General features: G+C 43.2%; 1 protein-coding gene across 4 annotated transcripts in view; it reads right to left on the bottom strand.

The window, feature by feature from the left end:
• Positions 1-15297, bottom strand: part of PDHX (pyruvate dehydrogenase complex component X) — a 65992-nt gene that overhangs the window by 28998 nt on the left and 21697 nt on the right. For all 4 annotated transcript variants that reach the window (XM_075426211.1, XM_075426210.1, XM_075426209.1 and 1 more), the window contains exons 4-6: positions 13793-13998; positions 12525-12623; positions 780-963 (exon numbers count right to left, since the gene is read on the bottom strand). In XM_075426211.1, coding sequence (XP_075282326.1) covers positions 780-963; positions 12525-12623; positions 13793-13998 — 489 coding nt within the window. The remainder of the gene's footprint in view (positions 1-779; positions 964-12524; positions 12624-13792; positions 13999-15297) is intronic.

Raw genomic sequence — 15297 nt, 5'->3', positions numbered from 1 at the left:
TAGAGAAAAGCGCAGCATTTCCTGAATATTGTGAATTGTAGCTACACTGTAAACTTCAGGTTGTACCAATACTTCAAATTTAGTTTTAGAGTCAGAAAGGTTTTTCCTCCTATTTTTCACAAAAGTTTTTCAATTTCTACTAATGTTTATTTAAGCAGGGGCATTTATTCTTTAAAAAATATTTTCTGGTATTTCTAACATTTCAAATTAACATAGAAACTATATTTAGGTGCTAGAGTTTGCAAAATTACTCTTCAAAGCAATCACTAAGCCCTTTCCTTCATTGTTCTTGACAAGTCATCAATGGACTTTACATATATTTACACCGCTGGAAAGCAAACAAATAAAGCACAGTAAAAATGTATCAGGAATCAAGTTTCTCCAAGTTTGGAAATACACACTGACACCCTGATCCTACAGGAATTGTGGGAAAGGTTGTATTGTTGATTTCTGAACTAGTGGCATCTTCTTGTTTGGTGACTGAAATAAAATTGCAGCCTCTCTGACTTTCCCCTTTCCTAGGCCTGCAATGTCAATTTTTTCATGGCTTCAATTTGCAAGTTGAACAGACTTCAATTTGCAGTGTACAGACCTTAATTTTGAGAGCTCTGCAGCTTCAGAATCACTCAAACATACTAAAAACTGCACATGACTCTGCTTGGCATCTAGGTGGCCTTAGTTTCCCTCTTCTCTCCAGGTCTGGAAATCTCATATAGCTACTTAAGCAGCCATAGCAATATTTAGCTGTAGCAATGTTGAGGACTTCACAGAAATATTACCAATGCAGCAGGTTGTCCTGGTGTGGAAACTGGTGGAACTGCTGGCCTTGGATAAGCAGAAGTCACAGCTGTTGCTTGCGAAGCAGAGGGCACTGCAGTAGGCTGGGGAGGAGCTGGAGAAACCACAGGTTTCAGTTCACTGAGTTTGCGTTTCTGCTTCTCTCGCAGAAGTTTGAGAGCATCCCTAGTGATTAAACACAAGAAAATGCTGACAACAAAGAAACTATTTTAAAAATCCCCAAAGTATTACTATTACATCACTTATTTTAATTAATTAGCCACTTCTATGCATTTAAATTTCTGTTGTCAAACCAAACATTAAGGTGATAATTATTAACTGATATGAATTTTGCGTCTCTTGTGATATCTTTTTAGTAAATTATCGTTAACGTCTGTGCATAAAAGGGCTTGAATATGCAGTAACAGAAAACATTTGTGTTAGAGAAGCATAATGTTTATCATCACTAGCTGTGAAGTGTAAAAGGTAATTTGTGAATCGCATTAACAATTCTTCTAAATAAGATACCAGAGCACACTTATTCAGGCTATAAAGTCTCAAACGCTGTTTCATTTGTAATATTTGTAATCATTTGAATTTAATGTAATTTATTAGTGTTCACAGAAAATTGAGTAGTACTTTTATCATTCATTTCTCTGTACCTTTCTGACATAAATATGCACAAACAGGTGTAGATAGTACACAAATCTGTGCTTTATAAGCAATTTTAAAGATAGCACCACACTAAAGAACAAAAGTCAAAAACTGAGTGACATTAGCAGTCCCAGGTGTGGTTGAATCTCGTCTACTCTATAAGCATTCTCCCAGGATCTTTACACTGATATAGCTATGGCCACAAAAATTCCCTTTTGTGGGCACAGTACAACAGACACAAGTAAACTCCCTTTTTAAGCTATAATACTACCATCTGCCGTAGATGCACTGTACTTATAAAGCAACATGCTAAAGATTAGCACCTACAAGGCTAAACAGAAAAGACTGCATTTACACCACCACTGCCAACTGCAATGAAAATAAGCTACAACAAAATTTCTGTTTTGCAGTTGCAACTGCACCTATACTAGCGACTTGGTAGAAGAGCTGCATCCGTCAGACCTCCTCGGGTTATGCTCCAGCTCTGACAACAAAAGTCTGTATCATGTACCGTAGACAAAACTATCATTTCATGCAGACATCACCACAGCATGTATACAAAGGTTTATGTATACAAATTTTTATTACATAAACTGGCAGAGAAAATTAAAAATACATATAAAAATCAGACTATTTACAGCCATAGCCTGACTTCAAAACATAAGCCATAAATACTAAACAAAGCTATCTAATTTAATTAGATTATTGCTTGAGTAAGAGTCTATTCTTGAGCCAGAGCCAATAGTTTGTGTTATTAAATTTTTGTAGAAAGGGCAAAATCTCAGAACACTATGCGTTCTGACTTCTTCCTAACAAAGTAGCACTCCAGAACCAAGAAATGAAAACTGAAAAGCTCTGTATGTTCTACATAATGCCTTTTATTGATTGCTGACTCATTTCAATTTATTTTTAGCTTCAACACATACTTCAGCAAATTATATTAAAAATAAAAAAATGTCTGAGCTCAGGAAGTAAATTTGTCATTATTAAAGTTGTTACTTGTTTTCCCAAATTAACACACTAGTTAAAATTTGTTTTAAAAAGAAGTGTTTAGTACTTAACATAACTACTATATCAGGGAAAAAACTGATTTCATTGAATGAAAACCATACCCTAGCATTACAATTTGAGACATAAAAAGTAACTGCATGACATAATGCAACTTTCGTAGTTAACACATTAGAAGCTACCAAAAAATTACTTCAGGGTTTTAACTTGGCAGTCAAAAGAGACCATCTGCTGATTATATTCCATAATACATAAAGCTTTTATTGCTTCTTATATATTTTAAAACTGAGGAAATGCTTTAAAATTACTTCCATATATTATGCAAACGACAAAAAACAGATGGTACTAGCTACGACAGCCAAGTCAAAATGCTTTAATAATCTTATTGGCTTTTAGTGCGTTAACTGAAAAAAATCTATTGCTGAAATTGAGCTTATATTTTGATTAGAAGATTCACTCAAGAGTTTTTGAAACTCCTGCCTGAGTATGAAATCTATATACACATAAAAATCCTATTTCATATATATTTGTTTTTATATATTTGTTATACATACCTATAATTTCCCCCTCCACCAATTCCATATGATTCAACCGATTAAGAAAATCAGGTACAGCAATGTTACGACTATCATGGGTGCAAGAATACGAGCCTGCTTGTAAGTAGATTTGGAGGAGGCACCAAAGCAAATAAAATTAAACAAATTTCAGTACAAGTCAGGCAAACAGATACTTTATTAGAATTGGAAAAGGAAGAGTTGGATACATCTTTCCAACTACTCTATAAGCATCTATCAACACAGGACAGTAATGAAGAAATATGAGAAAAAGGGGTAACAAACACAAAAGAGCAGTCAAAAAAGACATCAGAGCTTGGTAAGCATTTATTAAACAAAAATATGTGTCCTGGGTTTGGCCAGGACAGGGTTAATTTTCACTGGACTCCAGGAAGGGGCACAGCCAGGGGTGGGGGCTGACCCCACCTGGACAAACAGAGCCCGGTATTCCATACCATGTGACATCACGCTGGGTTCCGGTAGGGGGTCGGCGCGGCGGGAACTCGCTCGCGGCTCGGGAGCGTGCAGCGGCGGTGCGGTCCGAGAGAGCGGGTCTGTTTATGTCGTGTTTTCTCCTTATCTGTATCGTTGTTGTTCCTGTTTCCCTCTGTTTGCTGTTCTGTTAAACTGCCCTTATCCCGACCCACCAGTTTCTGCCTTTTCCTTTCCATTCTCCTCCGCACCGCGGCGGGGGGAGGGGTGGCCGCGTGGCGCTTTTGTTGCCGGCGGCAGCCGAAACCAAAACATTAAATTGGCGCCCAATGTGGGGCAAGGATAACGGCAGGGCTGAGCAGTGTGTGTTAAAACTGCTTTCTTAGATTTTGTTAAATTTTGTTATACGCATTTTTCTGTGTTAGTTAAACAGTCGCCGGTAAAAATGCTTCCGACTTTGTTCAGATGGCTCTGGTATCTCAGTCCTTACTTGCAGTATGTATTCACTGCTGTGCTGTTTGTTACCTCGGGGAAAAAGATCAGGATGACGATTTTACTGTACTGTACGATATCGACTTACGACATGATAACATCACTGTGCATGAAATTAGGCTTGTGTTTGCATGTGGCACTGCGATCATTTCTGTAGCTCGGATCCTACGTCTTAGAATTTGTGAATAATCAAATCCAATCTGTGGGGAAAATCGAAGGGGATACCTCCCCCCACTCTTTCGCCCCCCCTCTCTCCCTCAGGCTGGTCCTAACACCTTTTGAGAATTTCGAGTACCCTTGGGATGCTCAGGCCAGCACTCTCCTTTTGTTATGCCTCCTGAATGGGTTTTGGGTCTTGTTTAGGGTTAAACAAGTCGTTAAGAACATCGTGCAGAGACCTGCCCCGGGGCTGGATAGCTGTGAGTAGCTGGGTGTGTGGGACAGCATGGGCAGGTGTCTAGAGCAATAGGCACCCGCGGTGTGTTTTAAACTCACCCCTGAACAAATACAGAATCCGGAAAAACTAGTAAAATATCTGCAAAAAGTGTGCTGCCACCCTGGGAACTCCAGAGAGACACAGATCACTGCAACGTGCTGGGGTCTGGCCCACGCCTACTGAGCCCTGTTCAACCTGATTCAGTGCCCTAAAGGGGAAAGGGGGGGAAACGAAGCAGCAGGCACTGGCGCTGCCCCCCCAGCCGGCCCTGCAGCCCCTCCAGCCCAGCAGGCAGTCACAGCCCCCCTGACCGGCACCACGGCTGCTGCAGCCACAGCTGCAGGGTCTGCCTCAGTTTCCCCAGCGGGCACAGCAGCTGCTCCAGCCCCAGCTCCAGCTGCAGGCATCGCAGCTGAGCCCAATGACCAACCTGTGCCAGTAGCAGTCGCCCATGTAAAACTAAAGAAAGACGCAAAGAGAGCAGATCGCTCCGGGAGGGATGATGATGAGCCAGGGTCATCGCGGGAGATAGAGACAGAGATCATCACCCGGTCCCTGTCCCTGGGTGAGCTGCGAGACATGCGGAAAGACTTCAGCCGCCACCCAGGCGAGCACGTTGCCACTTGGCTGCTGCGGTGCTGGGATAAGGGGGCCAGCAGCTTGGAGTTAGAGGGCAAGGAAGCCAAGCAGCTGGGATCCCTGGCCAGGGATGGGGGCATTGACAAGGCCATTGGGAAAAAGGAACAAGTCCTCAGCCTCTGGAGGAGACTTCTGTCAGGCGTGAGGGAGAGGTACCCCTTCAGTGATGATTTTGTATGCTATCCTGGCAAGTGGACCAATATGGAAATGGGTATTCAGTACTTGAGGGAATTAGCTGTGCGGGAGCTGGTTTACTGTGACACAGACAATGAGCAGGTACCCACAGACCCAGATGAACTCCAGTGCTCACAATCCATGTGGAGGAAGTTTGTGCGGAGCGCACCCTCCTCATATGCCAACTCACTGGCAGTAGTAGACTGGAAAGGTAAGGAGGCACCAACAGTGGATGAGGTGGCTGTCAGACTCCGACAATATGAGGAAAGTCTCTCTTCCTCCCTTGTCTCAGCCGTGGAGAAACTGGTCAAGCGACTAGAAAGGAATATGTCCTACTCCCCACCTGTACGGGCCAGTGTCTCAGCTATTAGGGACAAGCGTTTCCCTGCTCAGGAGAGGGAATACAGAGGCTATACACCCTGGGGCACCCTCTGGTTCTACCTGCGTGACCACGGAGAGGACATGAGGAAGTGGGATGGAAAACCCACCTCAAGTCTAGAGGCACGAGTGCGTGAGTTGCAAGGTAAAACAATCACAAAAGGGGATTCTGTTAGGAAAAATGCTGCTCCAGTTTCCAGCAGCCAGCTCTCCAGACCAGGTAGACAGTTTGACATTGATTCCGATCCTCTGGAGGGGACCTCCAAGTCATTTTTACAGCAGGTGAGCAGCAAATTCTCTGACCAGGATTAGAAGGGCCCTGCCTCCAGCCAGGTGGAGGAAAGGGACAACCGGGTTTATTGGACGGTGTGGATTCGGTGGCCTGGCACGTCAGATCCACAAGAGTATAAAGCTCTAGTGGACACTGGTGCACAGTGTACCTTAATGCCATCAGATTTCCAAGGGTCAGAGTCCATTTGCGTTTCTGGAGTGACAGGGGGGTCCCAAGAGCTGAGTGTATTGGAGGTTGAAGTGAGCCTCACTGGGCAGGAGTGGCAGAAGCACCCCATTGTAACTGGCCCCGAGGCTCCGTGCATCCTTGGGATAGACTATCTTAGGAGAGGGTATTTCAAGGACCCAAAGGGGTATCGGTGGGCTTTTGGCATAGCTGCTGTGGAGACGGAAGAAATTAAACAGCTGTCCATTTTGCCTGGTCTCTCGGAGGATCCTTCCCTTGTGGGGTTGCTGAGGGTTGAAGAACAACAGGTACCCATCGCAACCACAACGGTGCACCGGCGACAGTATCGTACCAACCGAGACTCCCTTCTCCCCATTCATCAGCTGATCCGCCAGCTGGAGAGTCAAGGAGTGATCACCAAAACTCGCTCACCCTTTAATAGTCCCATATGGCCAGTAAGAAAATCTACTGGCAAGTGGAGACTGACAATAGACTACCGTGGCCTGAATGAAGTCACACCACCGCTGAGTGCTGCCATGCCAGACATGCTAGAACTTCAGTATCGGCTGGAGTCAAAGGCAGCCAAGTGGTATGTGACAACTGACATCGCTAATGCATTCTTCTCCATCCCTTTGGCAGCAGAGTGCAGGCCACAGTTTGCTTTCACCTGGAGGGGCATCCAGTACACCTGGAATCGACTGCCCCAGGGGTGGAAATACAGTCCCACCATTTGCCATGGACTAATCCAGACTGCACTGGAAAAGGGTGAAGCTCCAGAACATCTGCAGTACATCGATGACATCATTGTATGGGGTGACACAGCAGAGGAAGTTTTTGAGAAAGGGGAGAAAATAGTTCAGATCCTTCTGAAAGCCGGTTTCGCCATTAAGCGAAGTAAAGTCAAGGGACCTGCGCAAGAGATCCAGTTTTTGGGGATAAAATGGCAGGATGGGCGCCGTCAAATCCCAATGGATGTCATCAACAAAATAGCAGCTATGTCCCCACCAACCAGCAAAAAGGAAGCACAGGCCTTCCTGGGTGTCGTGGGTTTTTGGAGGATGCACATCCCAAATTACAGCCAGATTGTAAGTCCTCTGTACCACGTGACCCGGAAGAAGAATGATTTTGAATGGGGCCCTGAGCAACAACAGGCATTTGAACAGATTAAACGGGAGATAGTTCATGCCGTAGCCCTTGGTCCAGTCCGGTCAGGGCAAGATGTTAAAAACGTGCTCTACACCGCAGCCGGGGAGAATGGCCCAACCTGGAGTCTCTGGCAGAAAGCACCAGGGGAGACTCAAGGTTGACCCCTGGGGTTCTGGAGCCGGGGATACAAAGGATCCGAGGCCCGCTATACTCCCACTGAAAAAGAGATTCTGGCAGCATATGAAGGCGTTCGAGCTGCTTCAGAAGTGGTCGGCACTGAAGCACAGCTCCTCCTAGCACCTCGATTGCCGGTTCTGGGCTGGATGTTCAAAGAGAGGGTCCCCTCTACGCATCATGCCACCGATGCTACGTGGACTAAGTGGGTCGCGCTGATCACCCAGCGCGCCCGAATGGGAAACCCCAGTCGCCCAGGAAATCTGGAGGTAATCATGGACTGGCCAGAAGGCAAAGATTTCGGAGCATCGCCAGAGGAGGAGGTGACATGTGCTGAAGAGGCCCCACTGTATAACCAGCTGCCAGAAGATAAGAAACAGTATGCCCTGTTCACGGATGGGTCCTGTTGCATTGTGAGGAAGCAGCGGAGGTGGAAGGCTGCTGTATGGAGCCCTACACGACAAGTCGCGGAAACTGCTGAGGGAGAAGGTGAGTCAAGCCAGTTTGCAGAGGTGAAAGCCATCCAGCTGGCTTTAGACATTGCCAGTCGAGAGAAGTGGCCAGTGCTCTATCTTTACACTGACTCTTGGATGGTGGCCAATGCCTTGTGGGGGTGGCTGCAGCAATGGAAGAAGAACAACTGGCAGCGCAGAGGCAAACCTATCTGGGCTGCCCCATTGTGGCAAGATATTGCTGCCCAGCTGGAGGAGCTGGTTGTAAAAGTCCATCACGTGGACGCCCACATCCCTAAGAGTCAGGCCACTGAAGAACATCAAAACAACCACCAGGTAGATCAGGCTGCCAAGATTGAAGTGGCTCAGGTGGGTCTGGACTGGCAACATAAGGGTGAACTTTTTATAGCTCGATGGGCCCATGACACCTCAGGCCACCAAGGAAGAGACACGACATACCGATGGGCTCGTGACCCCATGGTGGACTTGACCATGGATCCCATCGCACAGGTTATCCATGAATGTGAAACATGCGCTGCAATCAAGCAAGTCAAGCGGGTAAAGCCTGAGTGGTCTGGAGGACGATGGCTTAAAATATAAATATGGGGAGGCTTGGCAGATTGACTACATCACACTGCCACAAACCCGCCAAGGCAAGCGCTACGTGCTCACAATGGTGGAGGCCACCACCGGATGGCTGGAAACCTACCCTGTGCCCCATGCCACCACCCGGAATATCATCCTGGGCCTGGAAAAACAAGTCCTGTGGCGACATGGAACTCCCGAAAGAACTGAGTCGGACAACGGGACTCATTTTCGCAACAGCCTCATAGACACCTGGGCCAATGAACACGGTATCGAGTGGGTGTATCACATCCCCTACCATGCACCAGCCTCTGGAAAGATCGAGCGGTACAATGGGCTGCTAAAAACCACTTTGAGGGCAATGGGGAGTGGGACTTTCAAAAACTGGGATACTCATTTAGCAAAGGCCACCTGGTTGGTTAACACCAGAGGGTCCACCAACCGGGCTGGTCCTGCCCAGTCAAAACCTCAGCGCCCCGTAGAAGGGGATAAAGTCCCTGTAGTGCACATGCGGAACATGTTAGGGAAGACGGTTTGGGTTAGTCCTGCCTCGGGCAAAGGCAAGCCCGTCCGCGGGATTGCCTTTGCTCAAGGACCTGGGTGTACCTGGTGGGTAATTCGGAAGGATGGGGAAGTCCGATGTGTACCTCATGGGGATTTGATTTTGGGCAAGAATAGTCCATAAATAAATTGTATAAAGTTAATTGTTAAATAACCCTGTCACTGTTATCACTGTTATAAGTGTTATATTTTGTACCAGTAGTAGCATAGTAAGAATTGTCCGGATTAAAGAAGGATGGACTTTTTTTATGAAAACCTAGCAGAGCACAGCGATGATGGAACTGGACCTGGTTTTCAACAACTGGCATCCATCAATTTCATCAAGATCAACATCTCCTGCAGACTGTGGGCACGGGCCGCACCAGATACATCAGCTGTGAGCTCCGGATGCAGCAAGTGACCGCCCATCACCACACATCACCTCTCCTGCCATGGAAGACCATTACGACAGATGGAGCCTGAAGTCATGGACTAAATGAACTCAATGGACACTTTAGAGTGATGATCCATAGACTAAGGGAATGATATCTGGAGACAGGAGAAGTGGTGGTGATCAACTGGACAATGGGGGACCTGGGCATGACATAGATGGTATGGAATAAGGGGTGGATAATGTCCTGGGTTTGGCCAGGACAGGGTTAATTTTCACCAGACTCCAGGAAGGGGCACAGCCAGGGGTGGGGGCTGACCCCACCTGGACAAACAGAGCCCGGTATTCCATACCATGTGCTGTCACACTGGGTTCCGGTGGGGGGGGGGGGCGGCGCGGCGGGAACTCGCTCGCGGCTCGGGAGTGTGCAGTGGCGGTGCGGTCCGAGAGAGCAGGTCTGTTTATGTCGTATTCTCTCCTTATCTGTATCGTTGTTGTTACTGTTCCCTCTGTTTGCTGTTCTGTTAAACTGCCCTTATCCCGACCCACCAGTTTTCTGCCTGTTTTCTTTCCATTCTCTTCCACAGCGCGGCAGGGGGAGGGGCGGCCGCGTGGCGCTTTTGTTGCCGGCAGCAGCCAAAACCAAAACAATATGCCTTACCAAACTTTTGTTATTAGAAGTGTGCAGATTCCAGCAACTCTGTAACAGTTCAGTTTATCACTACTACAGAAGTGTACAGTCCTTCCACTTCAAGTTCGCCAAAATCCAAAGAATGGCAAAAGTATATTTTGTGCTCAAAATGTGCTTTGTTTGAAATGGACAAACTAGCGGTTATACACACAACTAAAAATTGCTCAAGATCCAGTGGTGCAACTACAGATGCACAGACTGACACTAGCTTCCTCTGGTGGCAGTTATTGTTACTAAATTGTCCCATTCCGCTTTCATCTGAACATCCAATTACTCAATTCATAGAAGATTTACTGGAAGAAGGAAAAAGGTGAGCAGAGAATGTTACACATCAAAAGCTTCTGAGTATCAGACTTACTGCACTATCAACATTATAGAAAGAACTCATTCCTCCATAGTGGCAGCTGACAAATCACACGCAGCATAGATCCCACTGTAAGTCTGCACTCAACACATACACATGAAATGACTCTTTGGAAAACCAGCACCCCGTGTGTGCACTGTGCCTTATCTGAAAGCTGAAAGTGCAAATGCCTGAGCAGCTCTGAGATCCCAGATCACACCAGCTTAGTGCCAGCTGGTAGGAAGGTACAGATGGGAGGAACATGGCATCAGCAGAACACAGTTGTTACTGGTAACTAGCTGCCCCCCATTTTATAATTGCATTTATAAATTCCTAGATCACTAGTAAATTGGATGAGAAAGGGCAAAAGCAGTCTGAAACAACCAACAACTTTAACATAGCACTCCCAAACACAGCATCTGAGCTCATGACTGGGAACATGGTGCAATCTTTGACAGAAGTTGTGAGTTACTTTATACTGACACATCAATCTTCTAGTGTATTTCTGAAGAAAGCAGAGGATATTGCTTAAAAATGAAAAAGCTACCGCTACATAAAACAAAAACAATCAGGAAGAAGACAACAGTAATTCAGCCTTGCAGAGATACACAAGAGAAATGAAGTATCAGCCTACTAAGGGAGTAGATTATGACAGAGAAACCTATCAAGTGAAAGGTCCTATTGCTGTTAAAGTTTTACAGTGAGCTGAATTTAAATATAAAAAGTTTGGGGGAAAGACTCTTGCTTGCTTACATAACTACCTTTGTTTCTTGTAATCTGGTGTGAGACCTGTTCATAAGGAAACTCAGAGTTTAAAAGTGAAAAGTGAACTTACAACAGTACCTCAAAGAGTCAATCGCTAGTCTACTTGGAAAAGAGACTGTGAGTCACTCTGCTATAAAGCATGGCATGTATTTTAACATTAAATTCAAATTAGCAAAAGAAATATTTCCCTGAATATCTTTAGCAGCTGTCTATAAAAATCTGAAAACATTTAATTTTAAACTGAACATAATAGCAGAGCCTGTAGTCATCTGAAAGGATTAACACCACTTCAAACGAATGCTTAAAAAAACCCACAGACAGTCTGTATCTTAAAATAACATTTCAAAGTCGAATCTTTTGTTTGGAAGAACGCAGCTTTGAAAAAAGATTTTATTAGATAACTCTCACTGCTACATAAAAATCTTTGCTACATCTCCATGACAACTATGGATTGTTAATTAGGTAGCTCAAAGTCCTAGAGGGTTTCCACCTGCCATAGCCTAGTAACACATCATAAATTACCATTACACTTATGTAATTAAGAAAAAACTCTGATATATTGCTGTTACATAGAATATTATATGTATTCAACTCCTTATTTTGTCTCAACTCAGCCAAAGACTGTAACAAAAAGTTTTTAGAAAACAGCAGACTTCCACTGCCTGCTTCTCTGAGTTCAATTCCAGTTACACTGACCTGGCTGCCTTTAAATGGAACTAAAATGAGAGCATCTAACAAGGTCTGTGTAGGTGAATGACAGCCTTTGTCAAAAGGAATAATTTTACTGACAATAAAAATAAGTATTCCTCATCTCCAATAACATAGATACTAATGTAAAGATAATGCACCATATTTCAAGGCTAAGGACTCTGGATTTACCATAACACATTTTTATACACAAGTTTCTCACTCCAAGGCTTGAGTGCCAATCATTATGTATATATATATTATACTCAAAAGGTATAGTAAACTACTAGAAGCCTGATCATAACAAACCACAGGTTTGTAAACAATCTTTAAATCAAGGATGAGGAAAAAAATAAAGATGGAAGAAAAACAGCACTCTGGATTTTTTTTTTTTTTACCATTACATTTCACTGCTCTCCTCAGTCTAATAAAAAAGGGAAGAAATTAAATCCTGACAGACTTCATAACTGAACATCAGTGAAAGAAGCAAAAAGATATGAACTACACAAACAAAAGGAGTTAGAAAAAAACAGACTACTGTTATGTTGTTTTGGTTCTGAAAACATATTCTCCATATCTTCTCAACACATTTTTCAAATTTAACTACGCCATTCCCCCACAGAAAAAAAAAATGGAACAAAAAGTTGGCCTTTTAAATAAATGGACTTTGAGTTCATGGAGATTGTTCTAGGTTCAAAGGAAGAAATACGGGAGTATGAGGTTGTAGCTTTACCGAAATATGTACTTACTCTTTAGTGAAGATTCCTCGAGGCCCAGAAGGAGTAATATTACTTGGGTCTAGTCCATGTGTCTCCAGAATGTTGCGAGCTGCAGGACTTAAGCGAACCCTAAAGAAGTGAAGTGAAAAATAAGCTATTTCAACAATAAGATTAGGTTATTTCTTTTAATGTATATCAAGAGAAACTACACAATACATGCTCTGTTTCAGAAGCAACAGCTGGGGAAGAAAACAGAGTTCTGTACAAAGGCTGGGGGGGTTCCTAACACTGAAGTCAGACTGTGCCCCTTCACCAAGCTCTAATGCAAGGGTGAGTTTAAAAACACAGTAACAACCTAAAGAGATCAAAATAAAGAGTGGAAAACTCATCTCCAAACTTTCCTCTTACAGGAACAATGGAGTCTTCCAAAAAAGGGTTATCCATGAAGAACCACATACATTTTTTTTAAGACCAGCTTATTACAGTAACATTAAAAAATGAGTTTTAGGAGCTCAGACAAGAGGGTTGCTCACATCTTATTTGGTTGGCTAGCTGTAACTGCATTATTAATGCAGCTTAATTCTAATTATGTCATTACCTTTGCCCTAGCTACAATTTTGTTTTATAGGATTGATTTAATGGAATGTCTTCTTTTTCGGAAAGCAAAAGCCATACAGATCTAGCTGCATGATCCAGTATCTGCTTTAGAAGACTAAATATTAAGCCCTCCCACACTCAAACATTTTAATCAGCATACACTCAAGGTATACTATCCTACTAGGAAACCCGCACCTGCCATCTTGACCTAGATGGGATATGCTCAACAGTAACATTTCTGCCTCGAAACAGAAGCAGTGACTATCAAACACAGTACAGAGCTACAGAGCACCCAGCGCACCTTAGCACGATTTGGAGTATGTTTATTTTCAATCCTTAAAAAGAAATTAAAAACCAGTATAGGTAAACTGAGCATGAGATGCGTAAGCGTTATTGTCCATCATATCTGAATGCAATTCCTTCCTAATCTAAGCTTAGAATCCTTCATACAGCATTTGTATGTAAGAATAAAAGCACATCTATAGAAGGTGTTCTAATAAAACTTTGTTGTTCAAATTGACTTCTTGGGCTTACAAGCAAAGAAATATTCCGGGCAGGCAAGCTTTATTAACACACATACTGAAACACTCTTAAACTAGCAGCTTAATACTAAGCAAGAAGGGGCAAAAGATTCTTCTCAGTTCAGCTCTACTGATCTAATTAAATAAGAGTTCCATTTCATAACAATCACAGAAACTTACTGCAATTTTCCAGGTTGATATTCCAGTTTAGCAGGGGCTGAAACTGAAGGACCTGCAGGAACTGCAGAAAGGGGAGGTGCTGGTGGAGTCAGAGAAGATGGATCACTAGCACCAGCTGGTATTTCAACTTGCTTCCAGTCCTGTCCTTCCTCTACCAGCAGACCAATTAGTGAGCCCAAGCGTACATTTTTGGTTCCTTCTTCCACCTAAATTTAAGGCAATGGGAACATTACATTACATATTGCACTGTCTAGACTAATAGGACTAAAAATGGTAGATGGGAAAATTTCAGGCATATTAATGACACTTCATCAAGGGAATATATCCTAGTTTATACCTACTATTAATAAGACGACTCATAACTGAAATTACAGTTGCTATAAGGTAAGGAATATTAACTTTTGCCCCCAAATCCCATACATTTAAAGTTAGCATTCAGAAATCAACGTAAGCAAGTTACAGACTACTCCTACCTCCAACAATAAAGTTGCATTAGCTACTGAAAACAAATGTGGATGCCTAATGTTTGCGAAGGAAGCCTGAAAATTTTGCTCAACACATTGAGCAGATGTACTTTGTAGTATCTACCCTGTATCTAGCAATCTTACTTTTTAAAACACAAGTTTGTAAATTCAGCAGCTAAGGGACCAAAACCCTACCATAACAAGTGTCCCATTACTTCTCTTTGAAAAAGATTACGTTTGTTTTCCACTAACTTCCACCTCTAAATTCATCTATTTTAACGTAACTGGTGCCACATAACAAGTCTGTTCACCAAAGTGATAGCACTTGCGTGGTATGTAAATCAGTTTCAAAGAACGTCTGAATCAAAATCTTACAGAAAGATAAGTCTAATCTAATCTAAATATAATCTTATTAGACTGGATTAGGCAAATCTATTCTACATGTTCCTTTTAAAACAAAAAGATATCTGTGTCATAGTCAAAACATCTCTCTGATGCTTTGGCAGATAAAGGCATGGCAGTCATGTTAACTCAATAACATAACAAAGGGCTCCTCCTACAGTCCCCAAAATGGTTGCAGAAGTACAACTCTTCAGGTTCTCAAAAGCAGTAACATTTCCAGGGCACCAGCCCAAATGTAAAGACAGCCCTTTAGGACCACAGGCAGTCAAGTACAACTTACAACTGTACCAGCCCAAATAACGTTGATTTTCTGACAAAGGAAATGGACATTATATTTCTACCATAAAGACATACTGCACATACATTTGCCTCAAATGGAGCTGGTATATGTCTGCAATGCTGACATTTTACCCAATAAAATGCAAACCACTATCATTTGGAAATCCCAAAGACAGACACAAAAAATAAAAACACACATAATATCAGATATCACACAGTTTTTACTATCTTAATTGGGTGTTCTAGGCACTTAAACACTAACAAATAAAACAGAATACTGTGAAGACAGTACTAGTCAGACTCAAGTACTAGAATATTATTACTCAGATAAGACTGATGTCTGCACTGTTAACTCCACTG

The sequence above is a fragment of the Opisthocomus hoazin genome, chromosome 7 (genome assembly GCF_030867145.1).
Source record: "Opisthocomus hoazin isolate bOpiHoa1 chromosome 7, bOpiHoa1.hap1, whole genome shotgun sequence".
NCBI classification, from domain to species: domain Eukaryota; kingdom Metazoa; phylum Chordata; class Aves; order Opisthocomiformes; family Opisthocomidae; genus Opisthocomus; species Opisthocomus hoazin.
This window is presented reverse-complemented; position numbering and strand designations above follow the sequence as displayed.